This window comes from Arachis hypogaea, chromosome 18 (assembly GCF_003086295.3).
Source record: "Arachis hypogaea cultivar Tifrunner chromosome 18, arahy.Tifrunner.gnm2.J5K5, whole genome shotgun sequence".
Classification (NCBI taxonomy): Eukaryota; Viridiplantae; Streptophyta; class Magnoliopsida; order Fabales; family Fabaceae; genus Arachis; species Arachis hypogaea.
In genome coordinates, this window is record NC_092053.1 from 127481380 (window position 1) to 127501336 (window position 19957).

Consider the following 19957-nt stretch of genomic DNA (forward strand, 5'->3'; position numbering starts at 1 on the left):
AAATGAAGTTGAGAGGGATGTGGTGAGGGTTGAGGCAACAGAGGCAGAGAAGGTGATGGGGAAGGAGTTAGTGCAGACCTGGCCAGAAAAAAAAAAGGAGAAAGGGGGGGGGGTCAGCGTAGAATTTGCCAAATGAAGAGTGAACAGAGTCAGAGCAAAGGGAGGAAGGGTGGAGCAAAGAGTGAGCGGAATCAGAGCATCTAAGAGGCAATGGAGCAGCAGAACTAAAGTGCAGAGCAGTTCAGAAAGGAGGCACTGGTGGCAAACTGAAAGGCCCAGGCGGCTTGGAGAGAAGGGGAGGATGAAGAGAGGAGTGCAGCGGTGGCTATGGCGGTGGCGGAGGGAACAGTGGAGGGAGAGGGAAGTGATAGAGGAAAAGAGAGGAGGGAAGAGGAAGAGCAAAGAGAGTTGTAAAAAGAGGGGTTAGCATTAGGATAAAATTGGCAATTTTAAAAATAATTAGAGATAAAAGTGTCGAAACTTGTATCTTATAGATTGTGTCTCAGTGTCCCGGTTTTAAAGAGGGACCCTGAAGACATGTATTTTATGTGCATTTATATGCCACCGCATCCATAAAAAATCTGTCTATTATTAGCAAACAAACAGTGGACATGTGCCACCATGTCCTTGTCTGTGATGGACATAGACACTAACCAAACACTGCCTTGTGTACTCCCGTGTCTCAAACATTTGTATCTCAGCACACCAAATACTAGACGTGTGTAACCGTGTCCGTGTTTTTGTTGGATATGGACCGCAAACACTGACATATAGCTGAGTACATGATGTGCCACTTGACTTCATATTTAAATTCATTAATCAAGGTAACGTATTTATTTATTCATTATTGTGTTTGCAGGAAGGTTCTTGCTTGTGTTGTTTGTGGTCGTTTGAAAAGCGCATTTCAAATTGCTTCACGGAGTGGTAGTGTGGCTGATGTTCAATATGTTGCTCATCAGGTTAACCTCTCAGTTTTGACATGGACTTCTGTATTATTTGATCATAATTTTGGAACAATTGACAAACTCTGTTAGATATGCTGCATCCTGAACTTCAAATTCATAGGATTCACCCTTATATTTTATATTCTGAACCCATTTCTACAAACTAGGTAGATCTTGCAAAATGCAAGGTGTTTTCTTAAATTGATCCTTGGGGGAAATTTTAGGGTAGAGCTTAATTTTTGTGTTCAGCAGACACAGCTCTTTTCCTAAGCATGGCGCACATTGCGTGTCTGCTCTTAATTTCTTTGATTCCCATTTCATCATCAAACAACATTGAAATCACATTTAAGACTATCCTTTCATCACCAAAGTCCAGCTGAGGCAGCTACTCCATTTCTCTGGCTTGGAGGTCCAACAGGTGCAAGTTCCAGCCATGGAGGGCAAAAAGAAGCAAGTTGCTGGTGGCTTATGTCTGGTAACTCCTTGGATAGAACCTCATGCCAGTTTCAATCCGAAGTAAATCTCAATGACTATCTTTCCCTTCTAAAGAATGCTTAGGCCACAAGACAAAAGAAAAAATAGCTGTTGGCTTAACCCATAGGTTCTCAACTGTATTGCTGTGCTATTAATTTGAGAAATTGAATAAACCGTTTTTTTTTCTTAGCGGTTCCTACAGTAGCTGTTAATAACATGCCCCAGGATTATCACTGATCAGTACCACCTCCACCTTTACCTCACATTTCAAATTTCATCGTCTCATTCATTGTAACGCATAAACTTACATTATTCTGTTTGATGGGTTATATTTGTTTGTCTAGTAACATATTCAAGTTGTCATATCTTATTATTAATGTTCTTGCAGGCACTGCATGCAAATGCACTCCCCGTGCTTGATATGTGTAAGCAATGGTTGGCTCAGTACATGTAACACATGCCAGAAGAAAGCACAGATAATGTTGATCGTCCAAGTATGCAAATTTTGGTCAATTGATGCACTAGATGCGTTGAAAGCTGGAGTTAGACCACTGTGATTCTTATGTGGAGTGGTTAAAACCAGATCAACAGGGATCAAGTGTTGTAATTGGTTCCTTATTTTGTGTCAATGTTTTTAAGAGTTTCTGGAGTTTTGAAGTTTATTGCGATCTTAGGCGTCCATGTGGTATTGCTAGGGTTGCCAATTTCAGAAGATTATCGGTAGCATGGCCTTTCCTGAAATCAGGGCCACCTACATGTTTGGAGTGCTCACTGAAGTTCTAAAACACACAATAGCATTGGAGAGGAGAACTCTAAGGATGCAAGCATCTTAGAGGATGTTCAGACTGTACGATAACGCTGGTTCATGATTTTTTTTTTTTTTTTCGGTAGACTGGTTCTAGAATTTTGACCAGTTACCAATTTAGCAATGGTTCAAGTCTTGTAGATAACTAAAGGTTAGCCCTAGGTGTCCCCCTTAATGGGCCTACTCGGCACAAGGCATAGCCGAAATCTAGTGAATTTTAGATGCCAACAGTTAATACCAAAAAAAGAAAAAAAGGAAACAGAAAATAGGAGAGAGAGAGAGAGAGAGAGAGAGAGAGAGGGGGTTGTTGTAACGTTCTTCGTTCACCCTTATCATTGATATGGTTTTTTATATCTGTATTAAATAACGTTGTATTTTTGCTTGACAACGAGATTGTCGACTAGTCGGTAGTCCAGTAGATAGAGATTGATAAATACAACTTAAATTTGTTGTGCGGAGAATAAGGAATAAGTCGGTTTCGAAGGCTCATGGTTTTAATAATGTGCATAAGTGAGAAATAGAAGCAAAAGGGTTATAAAAATTCAGTCAGATAAGTGCCTAAGCGGTAAGAAAATTGTGCTAATTATTGAGTATTTACTCTTAATTATTTAAGTTGGTATGTTAAATAGTAAAAAGCCAAAAGATTATGATCTTCGTATGTGTTTCAATATATTACTGGATTTAAATTCCCGCGATGCAAGAATAATATAAATGAGAAGATTTTTACGGTTAAAAAATATAATTCTGTTACATATTTAAGTTTTTTTGGCTATTAAATTTAATTAAGTTGGTTTAAACCCAACAAAAATCAGTTTTATTAGTGTGAGTGTGTCCACACGTTTCAATTTTTTATTAAGCGTTTTTTCTTCTTCTTCGCGTGTTTTTTTTTTCATCGCCGTTCTTTTATTGTCACTGTTGTTGCCTGTGTTTTATTTTTTTTTCTTTTTTTTCGTTTTTTTTATAATGATGATGAAGAAGAGAAGGAGGAAGGAGAGTTTTAAATTGTGCAAAATTTATTAGAAGAATAGTACTAAAATTTTTTAATCATGATACAAATTTTTGTTTTGATAAATTTCTTAACTGTGACGGAAATATTAAATTTTTTTAAAAAATATTACACATTTAATGAATTGAATGCTTATCTCATATATAAAATAACACAAAAATTTAAAAATTAAGATCGAAATGTCTTCATTCTAACATCAAAATGTTCAACTAAATGATGTGATAAAATTAAGAACTTATTTCATGAAGACTTGAATTGCAGATTCACAAATTTTGATAGAAAAGAGAATAAGTGAAAAAAATTGTAGATATTGCAGCGAAATTAAGCAGAACAAATGCAAAAATTTGAAAAATAACAAATAGTGGTATTTACGTATAAAAAGAAGACAATTTATCTAATATATAAAATAATACATAAATTTTTAAAGAATAACATTGAAATGTCTTCATTCTAATACTGAAGTTTCTAACTAAATGATGTGATGGAACGAAGAATTTATTTCCTAGGATTTGAGTCGCAGATTTATAAATTTTGGTAGAAAAGAAAATAAGTGAAAAAATCAATAGATAACACAGCAAAATTAAGTAGAACAAGTGTAAAAATTTGAAAGAGAATGAATAATAGTGTTATTTATATATAAGAAGACGACGAGGACGATGATAACGATAACAATGACGACGACGACGACGACGGAGGAGGAAAAGAAAAAATCAAATAAGAAACGGAGGAGGAGGAGGAAGTGGTGATAGTGGTGGTGACGATGACGAATACAATAACAAAAGAGAAAGATGAGAAAAAAGAAAGAGGAGAAGAAGAAAAGAAAGTAGAAGCAGGAGTGTGTAGGCAAGTGTTACGTTGGGTAACCGGAGATTATTGGGCTGGACTCGCTGGGTTAGCCCAATCGTCTGAGGAAGGAAGCCTTCGAGCGGGTTCGCGTCTTGGGGGCCTCCGGGTGGTACCTACAAAGACACTCCGATGCCTAAGTCAGCAAGGGTGTGAACAGGTCTAGAGAGTATTGGGACTTAGAGATACCTGAGGGGTGTCAGTGTACTTATAGTGGTGAACCAATAACCACCGTTGAAGTAGTTCCACCTTTTAAGGTGGATAACCGTCCCTTTATCTTAAGGGAATTGGGATATGGCTCCTGGAAGTGGGTTGAGAGATTTTAGGGGAAGTTACCCATTTGAATGAGTGTTTATCTGCCAGCTAACTCTCGTCCCCGACTTCTTTTAGAGCAAGACGTGGCTGGAACCGACTTCTTTAGGGGAAGGTTGGCGTGGGGTGAGGCCCAATCCTTTGGATTGGGTCTTTCGTTTGGACATGGGCCTTAGCGTTGGGCCAGGGTATGAACAGTGCCCCTACTCGAGCCCAATTTCTTTTAAGAATTGGGGTCGAGTATTTAACTCGGGGTCGTAGCCGACTTGTGAAGGAACCGACGTGATCGTTTGAAACCGACGTGACTTTCCGTGACTTTTGAATTTTCATAGTCGCGTCTAATCAAACGTCGCGTCCGTTAGAGGTTCGTGTATCTACACGTAGGGATTAATTACCTTGGTAACGGTGCGCCCATTAATGACTGCTTCTGCTTTTACGCTTTTGCCCCTAACGTGTTTATAAATACTTTTCCTCTCTTTCGTTGTTTCGTTTTTGCGATTTTTCAACTTATCTGTTTGTGGGAAATTCTTGTTTGAAGGCATTCATCTTTCTCTATCCTTTTTCCAGGCAAAGGTTAGTTTTTTCTCCTCTTCTCTTTTATGAAGTGCTTTCTGTTTGCATGCTTTTATTTTTTAGAGAGAGGGGTTGGCTTGTAGGCTTCTGTTTGAATCCGTACCCCTTAGAGACCCTGTTCTTGATCTTTTCTTTTTCCTTTTTAGGTTCCGTCATACCCTTTTAGGAAAGAATGTCTTCCATAGAAACCCTCGCTCAATGGGTGGATGTTACCGTTCTGGGAGAGGAACCCTTGGTAGACACTGAGTTTATTACCAATCTCCGTACTCATCATAGAATTTGTACTTCTGATGAGGATGAGCCAAAGTATGAGTTGGTTGTCCCGGGTCCTGAAGACCGGGTTTACTTCGCGAGGGCTACTGAGGCGGCCCCTCATTTTTTCTATATGTATGAGAGCATGATTACCCGTTTGGGTATTTTTCTTCCTTTTTCTGATTTCGAAATGACTGTCCTACGCCACTGCCGAGTTGCTCCTACCCAGCTTCACCCCAACTCTTGGGGTTTTCTAAAAATCTACCAGTTCATTAGCCATGCTTTAGACTTTCCAACGTCCTTGAAGATTTTCTTTTTCCTCTTCCACATGACTAAGCCCTTTAGTGGGCAAAACAACAAGCAACAGTGGGTGTCTTTCCGAGCTATACAAGGTCGGAGAGTCTTCACTCTTTTTGACGAATCTTTTTATGACTTTAAAAATTATTTTTTCAAAGTTCAAACTATAGAGGGTCACTACCCCTTTTTCCTAGATGAGAGTTCTTCTCCTCGCTTTCCTCTGTATTGGTTAGAGGCCTCCCCCAGTGAGAAATATAGTTTGGATGACCTGGATGAAGTGGAGGCAGCCATTGTGGGGTTCCTTCGAGAAGTGTGGGGGAGGGCCCCTTATCTGGATACCAAAAAGTTTCTCCAGGGGGCTCCGACCTTTGTCCAGACACAATTAGGTAGCCTTTGCTTTGTTTATGTTTTCCGACTTCGCTTCTTCCGACTTGTTTTGCTAACTTTAGCTACCTATTGTTTTTTACAGAGATGGCGAAAAAAAATTTCAGGGAGTCTTACCAGAGGGTTCAGGAGGCCAAGGCAAGATCCCGCGCCAGGGTTGGTGGTGCCAGGGTAACTAGCTCTTCCCTTCCTTCTCCTCCTCCTTCTTCCCGCAATTTGGGGACTCCTTCCCGACCTATTGTTATTCCTTCCTCGGCTCTTTCTCAGCCGTCTCCTCCTCCCCGATCTTCTCCTGAGCCAGAAAAGAAGAAGCGCAAGAATTTAGAGTCTAGCTCTTCTTTTGAAGGTGAGGCTAAAGTGGATGCGCCTCAGTTTGTTCGGAAGTACATCTATCCTCATACCCGTATAGGTATGGATGATGTTTCTATCCGGAACCATCTCACTATTCTGGCTCAGGAGAGTATCAGGGCAGCGGGGGTGTGCACAAAGTTCCTTGATATTTTTGAGAAGACTCCTCTTAGCTCTCTGGGTTCAACCTCGAGGGTTGAAGAGTTGGAAGGGAGGCTTCTCTTATATCAGGAGCAGGAGAAGGGGCTGAAGGAGGAGGTCGCCAAATTGAAGGAGGAGAGGGACGGCCTCCGGGAGAAGGAGATTAAGTTGCAGGCCCAATGCAACATGGAGGAGGGCTTGAGGTTGAAGGCCCAAGAGAGCTATTCAAGTTTGTTCGAGGACCTTGTGGCGGTGAAGAAGGATTTGCTGAAGGCTCGGAATGACTTTACCGAGTTGGAGGACTCCATTGCTGACGGGGCCGAGGAAGCCTGGAGGATCTTTAAGGAACAAGTCGGAGTTCTTGCTCCTGACTTGGATCTCTCTCCTTTGGATCCTGACAAGGTCGTTATTGATGGGGCTATAGTCTCTCCTCCCTCTCCCCAATATGTTACCGAGTCAGATTTGAAGACTCGGGGGCAGAGGATAATGGAGTCTCCTCCCCGACTAAGGATGCTCCGAGTTCCTCGAAGGCTCCGGGAACCTCCACTCCTTCTCCTATGGACACTTCCCTCCCTGGTCCTGATGGCGCTCTTCCTGACTCCAGTGGTGCTCCGACTACTCCTTTCTGCTCTGGTGGCAATGAACTTTGAAAAATTGATTGTGGCTATATGGGGCCCGGCCTGTGGGTCCCCTCTTTTTAAACTATTTATTTTTATATTTGTGGTGATGGTCTGCTGACACATTTCTTGGCCTTTTAAGGCCGTAAACAAAATATTTTAGAAATACCCTTTTTTGGATAAGGGTTTAAGTTAACAAAAAATATCCCCTTTTTTGGATAAGAGTTTAAGTTACCTTTCGTTGTCTTTTTGTGTGCATGCTTTTCTGATTTTAGGTTTTTGGAAAACCCCTTTAATCTGAAAAACCCTTTTTCTTGGCCGACTGTCCTTTCTTTTAAGTTTCTTTTTTCTTTAAGAACTTGGGACAGTCTTTTGCTTTGGCGCTTTTAATAGGTTTTTCAATCTCTTTTTGGTATTCCTTATACTCAATTTTTTGATTTATTGAGTTCCTATGACTTTGGTTATTTTTGCGATGCGTTTTCTTTGCTGCTCGGTTTCCATTTCGACTTAGGAGTCGGATTGTTTCCGAGTTTCTCACGATCGACTTTTATAACCTCTTTACGCCGACTTGTACATCGTCGTTTTATCCTGACGACCATCTAGGTCGGTCATGAGATTTTCACGTTTTGTCGAGCTTAAGTCGGCGCGTTTCGTAGAAAGAAAAACGAAAAGGAATTTATAAGAGATAAAAGATCTTTATTTATTTGCGAAGGTACTTTTACTGCTACTAAGGGCTTTTCACTATCTATGACCCCTTAGTCTCTACTATGATGCCTCGTTAAAAACCCCCTTTCAGAAAAAAACCCTCTTTTGGGAAAAAATCATGAAGTTGGGAAAAGAGTACATCAGGGAGTAGAGTTCGCTTTTAACTGTAGTACCTTTTCATGTTACAAGAATGCTAAGACCTAGGTAACTCGGCTCCGCTTAAGTCGGTCACTTTGTAGTAACCCTTTCCTAGGACTTCACTAATTTTGTATGGTCCCTTCCAATTGGCAGCGAGTTTTTCTTCCCCAGATTTGTTGACTCCAATGTCGTTTCTGATCAAGACCAAGTCGTCTGGGGTGAAACTCCTTCGAATGACTTTTCTGTTGTACCTGGTGGTCATCCTTTGTTTCAACGCTGCTTCTGTTATCTAGGCTTGCTCTCGAACTTCAGGGAGCAATTCAAGCTCCTCTTTGTGCCCCTGTATATTTCCGACCTCATCATGGAGGATCACCCTTGGACTTTGTTTGCTGATTTCTACTGGTATCATGGCTTCTATGTCGTAGACAAGTCGGAAGGGTGTTTCTCTTGTGGCGGATTGTGGCGTCGTCCGGTAGGCCCATAACACTTGCGGGAGCTCCTCAGTCCAAGCTCCTTTTGCATCTTGTAGTCTTTTCTTTAGTCCTGCCAGTATGACTTTGTTAGCTGCCTCAGCTTGTCCATTTGCTTGTGGATGTTCCATCGAGGTGAACTGGTGTTTGATCTTCATACTGGCCACTAGGTTTCTAAAGGTAGAGTCGGTGAACTGGGTTCCATTATCTGTAGTAATGGAATAGGGTATCCCATACCTTGCGATGATGTTTTTGTAGAGGAACCTCTGACTTCTCTGGGCAGTGATAGTGGCCAATGGTTCTGCTTCTATCCACTTTGTGAAGTAGTCTATTCCCACAATTAAGTATTTGACTTGTCCTGGGGCCTGGGAAAAAGGTTCTAACAGGTCCATCTCCCATTTTACGAAGGGCCATGGAGAAGTGATACTGATTAGCTCCTCTGGTGGAGCCACGTGGAAATTTGCGTGCATCTGGCATGGTTGGCATTTCTTCACAAATTCTATGGTATCTTTCTGCAAGGTTGGCCAATAGAACCCTGCTCGGATTACCTTTCTTGCTAGCGACCTGGCTCCGAGGTGGTTTCCGCAGATTCCATTATGAACCTCCTCTAGTACTTCAGTTGTCCTTGAGGTCGGTACGCACTTTAGCAATGGTGTTGATATTCATCTTTTATAGAGGGTAGTTTTCACCAAAATGTAGTATTGTGCTTCCCTCCGGATTTTTTTGGCCTCTTTTTCCTCTTTGGGGAGGATGTCGAATTTTAGGTATTCAACCAAGGGATTCATCCATCCGAGGTTTAACCCGATCACTTCAAGGACTTCCTGTTTGTCCTCTGTTTTCACCACAGAAGGTTCTTGGAGAGTTTTCTGGATCAAGCTTCTACTATTTTCCCCTGGTTTGGTACTTGCTAACTTGGAGAGGGTGTCTGCTCTGCTATTAAGATCCCGAGATATGTGTCTGATCTCGGTTTCTGCAAAGTGCCCGAGATACTCCAGAGTTTTTTCCAAGTATCTTTTCATATTCGGGTCTTTGGCCTGATACTCTCCATTTATTTGGGAGGTCACTACTTGGGAATCGCTGAATATCAGCACTTTGGTTGCGCCGACCTCTTCTAATAGCTTTAATCCTGCAATCAGGGCTTCATATTATGTCTGATTGTTAGAAGCTGGAAATTCAAATTTGAGGAAAACCTCTATCTGCGTTCCCCCTTCATTGGCTAGTATTATGCCCGCACCGCTTTCTGTCTTGTTTGAGGATCCATCTACGTATAGTTCCCATGTAGTTGGTTTTCCCTCTTGGTCTCCCGCGTACTCCGCTCTGAAGTCGGTAAGGCATTGGGCTTTGATCGCGGTCCGAGTTTCATACTTCAAGTCAAACTCGGAGAGCTCTATCGCCCACTGAACCATTCTCCCTGCAACATCCGTCTTTTGGAGGATTTGCTTCATAGGTTGATTCGTTCGGACTCTTATTGTGTGGGCTTGGAAGTAGGGCCGTAACCTCCGTGAGGCTATTACTAAGGAGTAAGCAAACTTCTCTAGTTTGTGGTACCTTTGCTCGGGGCCCTGTAGAACTTTGCTGGTGAAGTACACTGGATGCTGTCTGACCTCATCCTCTCGTATTAGGGCTGATGCGACAGTTTTGTCTGCTACAGACAAATATAGGACGAGTTCTTCCCCAATTAGAGGTCGGGTGAGGATTGAAGGTTGGCTCAAGAACTTTTTGAACTCTTGGAATACTTCTTCGCATTTTGGAGTCCATTCGAACTTGCATCATTTTCTTAGCAGAGAGAACAGTGGAAGGGACCTTAATGCTGACCCTGCCAAGAACCTGGAAAGGGCTGCAAGTCGGCCATTCAGTTGTTGGACCTCTCTCAAACAAGTTGGGCTTTTCATTTTTAGGATGGCTTTGCACTTGTCGGGATTTGCTTCGATCCCTCTTTGGGTTAGCATGAACCCTAGAAATTTTCCGGCCTCCACCGCGAAGGTGCATTTTGCGGGATTTAGCCTCATCCCATGCGCCCTTATGGTGTTGAAAATTTGTGCGAGATCCGTAAAGAGGTCGGCCTCTTCCCGAGTTTTTACCAGCATGTCGTCTACGTAGACCTCCATTAAGTGCCCGAGGTGGGGAGCGAACACTTTGTTCATCAGCCTTTGGTACGTGGCCCCTGCGTTTTTTAATCCGAAAGGCATGACCACGTAGCAATAATTTGCTCTAGGCGTGATGAATGATGTCTTTTCCTGGTCTGGCTTATACATCGGGATTTCGTTATATCCCGAGTAGGCATCCATAAACGACAAGTATTGATACCCTGAGCTGGAGTCCACTAGGGTATCAATGCTTGGGAGCGGATATGGGTCCTTGGGACAGGCCTTATTCAGGTCGATATAGTCGACGCACATCCTCCACTTGCCATTTTGTTTCTTAACTAGCACTACATTTTCTAGCCATGTTGGGTATTTAACTTCTCTGATGAAGCCGGCTTCTAGGAGTGCTTGTACCTGCTCTTCTACCGCTTGAGCTCATTCTGGGCCGAGCTTACGCCTTTGCTGCTGTACAGATCGAGACCCTGGGTGGACTGAGAGCCGGTGGGACATGAGCTCGGGGTCTATCCCTGGCATGTCGGAAGCTTTCCAGGCGAAGAGGTCAGAATTTTCTTTTAGGAGCTTTGTCCACCTTTGTTTTAAGTTTTCTTCTAGGTTAGCTCCTATGTTGGTATTTTTCCCTTCCTCTTCTCCGACCTGTATTTCTTCAGTTTTTCCTCCTGGTTGTGGGCGCAATTCTTCTTTGGTTCTTGTGCCACCGAGCTCTATGGTGTGGACTTCCTTGCCTTTTCCTCTCAGGTTCAGGCTTTCATTGTAGCATTTTCTCGCCAACTTCTGGTCTCCTCGTATCGTTGCTATCCCCGCAAATGTCGGAAATTTCATGCAAAGATGAGAGGTAGACACCACCGCTCCGAGTCGATTTAGGGTAGCTCTGCCAATCAAGGCATTATATGCTGACCCCACGTCGATGACTATAAAGTCTATGCTCAGGGTTTTGGATTTTTCCCCCTTTCCGAAGGTCGTGTGGAGGGGTAGAAATCCCAATGGTTTTATCGGCGTGTCGCCCAATCCATATAAAGTATCGGGGTAGGCTCTTAACTCTTTTTCATCTAACCCTAATTTGTCGAATGCGGGCTTGAAAAGGATATCTGCCGAACTCCCTTGGTCTACTAGGGTTCTGTGGAGATGGGCATTGGCTAGGATCATGGTTATCACCACTGGATCATCATGTCCAGGGATTACTCCTTGCCCATCCTCCTTTGTGAATGAGATTGTGGGGAGGTCGGGTGATTCACTCCCGACCTGGTAAACTCGCTTGAGGTGTCTCTTGCGAGAAGACTTGGTGAGTCCCCCACCCGCAAATCCTCCCGAGATCATATGTATGTGTCTCTCGGGGGTTTGTGGCGGTGGGTCTCTTCTGTTGCCATCCTCTCGCTTTCTCTTCCCATGATTGTCCGACCTTTCCATGAGATATCTATCAATCCGACCTTCTCTGGCCAGCTTTTCTATCACATTTTTAAGGTCGTAGCAATCATTTGTTGAATGACCATAGATCTTATGGTACTCACAGTAATCGCCGCGGCTTCCTCCCTTTTTATTTTTAATGGGCCTGGGAGGCGGCAGCCTTTCAGTGTTGCAGATTTCTCTGTATACATCCACCATGGAAACCTTTAGAGGAGTATAAGAGTGATATTTCCTCGGTCTGTCGAGACCGAGTTCTTCTTTTTTCTTGGGCTCTCTCTCTTTCTCTTTTGTCGAGGGGGCGTGCCCGGACCACCAACTCAGCTCTCGTAGTCTGGTATTCTCCTCCATGTTGATGTACTTCTCTGCTCTTTCTTGTACATCGCTCAGGGAGGTGGGGTGTCTTTTTGATATGGACTGTGAGAAAGGACCTTCTCTGAGTCCATTTACTAACCCCATGATGATTGCCTCGGTGGGCAGGTCTTGAATTTCCAAACACGCTTTATTGAACCTTTCCATATAATCCCGCAAAGGTTCTCCGACCTCCTGCTTTATTCCCAGGAGGCTCGGTGCGTATTTTACTTTGTTTTTCTGGATGGAGAACCTCATCAAGAACTTTCTCGAGAGGTCCTCAAAGCTGGTGACCGATCTTGGTGGGAGGCTGTCGAACCACTTCATCGCTGCTTTTGATAAGGTGGTCGGAAAAGCTTTGCAGCGAGTCGCATCAGAAGCATCAGCCAGATACATACGACTTTTGAAATTGCTTAAATGATGCTTCGGATCTGTGGTTCCGTCATAGAGGTTTAGATCAGGGCTTTTGAAGTTTCTTGGAACTTTTGTCCTCATGATGTCCTCACTGAACGGATCTTCTCCTCCCAAGGGCGACTCTTCTCGGTCGCCAAGAGAGTTCCGACTTCTAAGGGAGGATTCTAGTTTTAAGAGTTTTTCTTCTAACTCTTTTCGTCGCTCTATCTCTTCCCTGAGATTTCGCTCCGCCTCTCGTTGTCGTTCTAACTCCTGTTCCAACTGTTCCAAACGGCCTTGGTGGCTGTGGACCAACCCCATTAGCTCGGTTGCGTGGGGTGGCCCTTCCTTTCCTGACTCCCGTCCATCCGAGGAATTCACCTTCGGATTTTTAAGCCCGGAGGTGCCTTCCCGATGTTGATCGCTGGCTTCCTGGTGGGGAGTTGGGTTTGCGTCATTGTTTCCGGTATCCGGATTTTTCTGTTCGGAATCAGATGTCGTGTGACCATCTTCCGGTGATTCATCTGCCATCACTGGTTGATCTCTTGGGTCCCCGGCAACGGCGCCAATGTTACATTGGGTAACCGGAGATTATTGGTCTGGACTCGCTGGGTTAGCCCAATCGTCTGAGGAAGGAAGCCTTCGAGCGGGTTCACGTCTTGGGGCCTCCGTCCGACTTGTGAGTATGAACGAATGGGGGGTGGTACCTGCAAAGACACTCTGATGCCTAAGTCAGCAAGGGTGTGAACAGGTCTAGAGAGTATTGGGACTTAGAGATACATGAGGGGTGTCAGTGTACTTATAGCGGTGAACCAATAACCACCGTTGAAGTAGTTCCACCTTTTAAGGTGGATAACCGTCCCTTTATCTTAGGGGAGTTGGGATATGGCTCCTGAAAGTGGGTTGAGAGATTTTAGGGGCAGTTACCCATTTGAATGAGTGTTTATCTGCCAGCTAACTCTCGTCCCCGACTTCTTTTAGAGCAAGACGTGGCTGGAACCGACTTCTTTAGGGGAAGGTCGGCGTGGGGTGAGGCCCAATCCTTTGGATTGGGTCTTTCGTTTGGACCTGGGCCTTAGCGTTGAGTCAGGATATGAATAATAAGTAAGTAAAAAAAAATGATAAAAAAAAGCGCGTGTATGATATGAAAAACGATTATAATAATTTGGTTGGAGTTAATTAAATAATTCACATATTATTGCAAAAGTAACAATTTAAAATTATTTAATAAAATCATTTTTATGTCATTAATTTTACGTTAATACTTTTTTGACCTTTTTTATTATAATTTTTATAATTTATAAAATAAAATTTACTCAATAAATAAAATATGTAATATTAAAATTTAATTTTTTAATAAGAATTAACATTTTTTTATAATATACACTTTTTAATATATAATGGAAGAATCTAATATGAGAAATTATAAAATTGATTATAGGTTAGTTATATAAATCATAAATGTCATTACTTTACTTTAATAATATTTTGATTTTTATCTTTTATATGATTTTCATAATATAAAATAAAATTTACTTAACAAATAGAACATATGCAATATTAGAATTAGGCTTTTGATATAAATTAACATCTTTTATAATATAATTTTTTTAATCATGAATAGAATAATTCTTCACCTCCAAGCAATTTTATATTTAAGTTTATCTAAATGATTTGATTTACGCGTTTCTTTTTTCCGTTTCTTCTTTTCGTTTTTTTCTTTTTCTCCTTCACTCTGATCCGGATGCTACTTCTTCTTCTTCTTCTCCTCCTTTTTTATTATTTTTCAATTTCGTTACCGTTGTCACCAACAACACCTCTTCCTCTTCCTCCTCCTCCTCCTATTGGAATTTTGTCTCCTATTTCCTTTTCATCTTTCTCCTCTATCATCATCATCATCATCATCATAATCATCATCGTTGTTGTCATTATCTTCTTCCAATATGTATCATCGTTATCCTTATCATCGAATTCAAATGTAATAACCGAGAGAGTGTGAGGAAAAAAAAAAGAGAGAGGGGAGAACACGTGGGGGGCACATGCCCCCACTTAAAATTTTATTTCTCTCTTTTCCTCTTCTTCGACACTCCCCCCTCCCCTTCAGTTCTTCTTTCTCTTTCTTTTCCTTTCAAAAATCAAAATGTAAAACCCTCATTTCTCTTCTCTTACTAACTAGATTTCTTCATCTCTTCTCCTTGCAACCAACCACCCAATATCATCAAACTCACCTTTATCATCTTGCTTTCTTTTCTTCTCTACTCTACCTCTACTTATTCAAAATCTCATTTTCTCAAAACCACCAAATCATGTGATTTCAACTTAATGAGTGAAGGAAGCATTCAACTTTTGAGTTCTGATTATTATTGAGGTTTCAAGGTAACTCTTTGACTCAATAATTAGCCATATCTCCAATTTTTGTCATCCCTATATTTATGGGTAGGTATAAATCCGAATTAGGGTTAGGAAATTTGGGGCTTCTATCATATTGAGTAAGATTTTGTTAATTGACAACATTAGTAGCTCACAAATATTATTATTGTCATATTTTTAGAGTTGTAGAGTTATTGGACATCATTTGGTAGCTCGTTGACACGCTCAGAGTTGCTTCCGGTTCTTTGAAATCAAGTTGTGAGTGGATATTATGTCTATAATTATTTTTAAGTGTATTATTATCAATATTTAAATTGGATCATTATTTTTAGACCTTGAAAATATTCGATTATTGTGATTTTTAAATTTTTGAAATAAGTATTGATTTGTGAAACCTATAATTTTATAAAAATACACACGAGATGATATTTATATATTTTGTAAAGCATATCTGTTTTCTTATTTGACTTTATTGAATTTTAATTAAATTTTAGTATACATTCTTATATATATATTTGATTTACTATGGAATTTAGTAATATGTTAAAGCATTAGAGATTTTTATAAGCGAGTTGGTTTGGATTGGTTTGGGAGACTCTGACTAGAAAACCGTAGTTAACGGCGATTATGACGTTAACCTAGATGCATCTGGCTCAGACCTCAGCTAGCAGGGGCGTTACTAGCCTAACGTGTAGGCCACACGTTGGATCTGTTATACCGTACGGGCACACTAGAGGAAAGGGCTATCCTTAGAGGTGGAGCCGCCCTAAGTGTGTAATATTCTATTTGATTTGACTTCTGGAATGAGAACTCCCATTTTAGTTCATTCTGCTTAATTATTTATCTATTTATTTGCATAATTAATTTATATGAATTCCTCATCTTTGGAAAGAAATATAATTTTCATGGTAAAATTTGTATTGTCTCGTGTGGGTTATAGATGTAATGTTTGCTCACTGAGTTGCAAAACTCACCCTATTATATTCCCATATTTTTCAGATACAGGAGTCAATCCAGGTTCCGTTCCACCTGCCCCTCAGTAGATTTTAGTCATTTTGGTGAGCCCTTCTTCTTTCCAAGGGCTAAGTAATTATGTAATGGAATCTCTGCTCAAAAATTTAGATTATGTCAATGCTCCATATGTCACAGGCAGGATCCTCGTGTGGGTTATGTTATTTTGAATCTTGAACTGTTTAGATAGTAATTATAAGTTGGTTATGTAAGACTTATGGATTTAACTATATACTCTAGTTATCAACTTGATATATATATGATGCGTATTCTGGATATATTTGGTTGTGGATATGGTTGAAATATGTTGTTGTTGTTGTTGCTTTGGAAATGGATGTTTATTATTGATACAGGGAGTTAATATTTATATTGGTAAGGTCCTAGAAACAAAGGAGGTTCTGTCCATTTTTCTGAAAATTTGGTCGTTTGGCTTGCTGAGGAACTTGTCCCTTAAGCGCCAGTCATGGCTTGGTTCAGGCCAGTGGTATCAAAGCCTTAGGTTTTCCTGTGTAATATGGAGCAAGTGTCCTTTAGTAAGATCACAATTGTGCAAATGGAAGCCGGCCCATTTTCACAAAGTGTGATGTTACTAGAGGCCTATAGGAAGTCATCCTCAATCTTTTGATCTCATAATTCTTTCTGTCTGTCCTATTGTCTTTGAACTGCATATACATATGTCGTTGGTGATCCAATCACTCTATTTACTCAATAGTTGGAAGATGCCACCTAAGAAGAGACGTGGTGGAGCTGTTAACGCTTCTGATACTGCTGAATCCAATAGGGCAGTTTCTCCGCCACTTGGAGCCCTTCGACAAAGACCAAGGAGCCAAAGAATAGCTGATATGCGCAGAGAAAGGATACCCCGTGAGGGAGTTCAAGAAAATTCCGCAGTAGGAGTGGCTCAAGCAGACTTGACAGCTGAGTTGAGGGGAATGAATCAAACCCTTAATGCGGTATTACAGGTCCTAACAAATCAAAATAGGGGCGAAGCAGGAATTCCTAATATGCCAAATCCTCAGCCTCATAGAGTTCATCAATTGTTTGGGGATCAAGAGCCGCCAATTGAAAAGTATTTGAAGTTGAATTCGTCCACTTTCAATGGAGATTCATTGGATGAAGATCCACAACAATATCTAGAGGATGCAAAAAAAGTTATTCGAGCTCTCAAGTGCACCAAAGAATGGGCTGTTAAGTTAGTATCCTACAACTTGCGTGGTTCAGCAAGATATTGGTATGAGTCTCTTCTTGAGAACAAAGAAGCAGCTGGACTTCCTCCTCCTTCTTGGGAAGAGTTCACTGAAGAGTTCCTCGCTCGATTTTATCCAGCTAACAAGCAAGCAGAAGATGCAATTGCCTTTGAAAGATTAAGGCAAGAGAATATGACAGTGACTGAGTATGCTAAGGAGTTTACTAGACTTTCTAAGAGTGCTCCATACTTGGTAAATTCAGAAGAGATGAAAGTACGTCGGTTCGTTCGTGGGTTGGCAGAACCTATGTTCACTACTCTTATGCCTGAAGTCGGACGCATGTCTTTTAAGGATGTCCTAAATTCTGCTTATGGAATTGAAGCTGGGATAGTGGAGAGAAATGCTTTTAAGGATGTTGGTAAGAAGCCTAAGATGAAGGGACAATTTTCTGGTGGAGCTAGTTTAGGAAGATTTCAGTCTCATCATGGTCAGACTAATCAGCAAGGTTATTCGGGATATCGAGCTCGTCCTCAAGCATCTTTTGGTGGGGTCACTTCTTCTGGATCTGCTCCCATGAGTGTTTCGAATCCCAGACCTTTTGTTAAAAGCACCTCTCAATCTAGTGCACAGGGTTCAAATCAGACAAGGCCAGCTCAGCCCTATTGTCTTCAGTGTGGGAGTTACCATTCTGGTATATGTTTCAAGGCTACTGGTGCATGTTTTGGTTGTGGTCAATCTGGTCATCTTAGGAGGGATTGTCCAAATCCAAGAGGAGGCTTTGCTCCAGGTGTTGCACGTCCTACAACACCAATGCCATCATCTTCAGCTATGTCTATTGAAAATTCTTCTGGTCCTAGTGGCAGAGGAGCAGGTGGCAGGGGTCAGACTTATAACAGAGGAGGGAGCCAAAGAGGAAGAGGTCAGGCACGTGTGTATGCTTTAACACGTCAAGATGCTCAAGCTTCTAATGCTGTGGTGGCAGGTACTTTACAAGTTTGTTCTTTAGATGCGCGAGTGTTATTTGATACAGGTTCTCATTATTCATATGTATCTCCACATCTTGCATCTCGTTTCGATAAACAACCTGAACTGTTATCCCACTCATTTCATGTTGGCACTCCACTTGGAGTCTCCACGGTGGTTCGAGTCGTGTTTCGGTCTTGTGTTGTTAGAATTAATGCGATTGAAACCTTAGCTGATTTGATCCTTTTAGAACCAATGGAAGATATTGATGTCATCTTAGGCATGGATTGGTTAGCAGCTTGTCATGATGATGTGGGCTGTTACTCCAAAACTGTGAAGTTTGACATACCGGGTACCTCACCTTTTGTTTTTAAAGGTGATGACTGTCCCACTTTAGCTAGCATCATCTCATCTATGAGTGTTATGCAATTGATGAATAAGGGAAACCAAGGACTTCTGGCAGTTGTTAGAGATGTTGATGCCGAAGTGCCTAGTCTTGATCAGCTTCCTATTGTTAGAGAATTCCCTGACGTGTTCCCTGATGAGCTACTGCGGATGCCGCCTGATCGTGAAGTTGAGTTTTCCATAGAATTGGCTCCGGGAGTCCAACCTGTGTCGATTCCTCCCTATCGTATGGCTCCAACTGAGTTACGAGAATTAAAAGTTCAATTGGAAGATATGCTAGAGAAAGGCTTCATTCGTCCTAGCACTTCTCCATGGGGAGCTCCTGTTCTATTCGTAAAGAAGAAGGATGGAACGATGCGACTATGTGTGGATTATCGTCAACTCAATAAGATAACTGTTCGTAATAAGTATCCATTGCCAAGGATTGATGATTTGTTTGATCAACTTCAAGGAGCTACTTGTTTCTCAAAAATTGACCTGCGTTCAGGGTACCATCAATTGAAGATAAAAGAGGAAGACATTCCAAAAACTGCTTTTCGTACTCGCTATGGGCACTATGAGTTCTTAGTAATGTCCTTTGGTCTGACGAATGTGCCTGCAGCTTTCATGGACTTAATGAATCGAATCTTCAAACCTTTCTTAGATCGCTTTGTTATCGTCTTCATCGATGATATCCTGGTGTATTCGAAAAGTGCTACGGAGCATGAGTATCATTTGAGGATTGTGTTACAAACCTTAAGGGATCACAAGCTTTATGCTAAGTTTCTAAATGTGAGTTTTGGCTTGATCAAGTGGCATTCTTGGGACATGTGGTATCAAAAGATAGAATCATGGTGGATCCAAAGAAGGTTGAAGCCGTTCAGAAGTGGCCAAGGCCTGCTTCAGTGACAGAAATTCGTAGCTTTCTAGGGTTGGCCGGCTACTATCGGTGATTCATCAAGGACTTCTCGAGAATTTCGGCACCATTAACCAAGTTAACTCAGAAGAATGTGAAGTTTCAATGGTCAGAAGCTTGTGAGGAAAGTTTTCAGACACTTAAGGCTCTAACCTCAGCACCAATTCTTGTTTTACCTTCTGGATCTGGGGGATTCTCAGTCTTTTGCGATGCATCTCGGATAGGACTTGGTTGTGTATTAATGCAGCATGGCCGCGTTATTACCTATGCCTCGCGACAACTCAAGAAGCATGAGCAGAATTATCCAACTCATGACCTGGAAATGGCAGCGGTCGTCTTTGCTTTAAAGATTTGGAGACACTACCTTTATGGTGAGACCTGTAAGATCTATACGGATCACAAGAGTTTGAAGTATATATTCCAACAAAAGGATTTAAACTTAAGGCAACGGAGATGGATGAAGTTGCTAAAAGATTATGATTGTACCATTTTGTATCATCCTGGAAAGGCAAACGTTGTAGCAGATGCCCTAAGTAGGAAATCTATGGGTAGCTTGGCCCATATCACTCT

General features: G+C 41.6%; 2 protein-coding genes across 7 annotated transcripts in view; both read left to right on the forward strand.

The window, feature by feature from the left end:
• The window catches only part of LOC112769257 (uncharacterized), a 34152-nt gene extending 31541 nt beyond the window's left edge, over positions 1-2611 (forward strand). For 5 of the 6 annotated variants that reach the window (XM_072224427.1, XM_072224430.1, XM_072224428.1 and 2 more), the window contains 2 exons: positions 860-959; positions 1807-2611. In XM_072224427.1, the coding sequence (XP_072080528.1) occupies positions 860-959; positions 1807-1872 (166 nt within the window). In that variant the 3' untranslated portion in view covers positions 1873-2611. The remainder of the gene's footprint in view (positions 1-859; positions 960-1806) is intronic. The other variant, XR_011875982.1, reaches the window with a different exon arrangement.
• Positions 2612-16611: 14000 nt separating this feature from the next.
• On the forward strand, positions 16612-19380 carry LOC140181478 (uncharacterized). Its single transcript, XM_072225084.1, has one exon. It carries the CDS (start codon positions 16612-16614, stop codon positions 19378-19380), a length of 2769 nt encoding a protein of 922 aa, XP_072081185.1.
• The last annotated feature ends 577 nt before the right edge of the window (positions 19381-19957 follow it).

Bases quoted from the DNA above. Each gene is read 5' to 3' on its own strand.
- LOC140181478 (XM_072225084.1), top strand. From the start codon at position 16,612: ATGTCGTTGGTGATCCAATCACTCTATTTACTCAATAGTTGGAAGATG.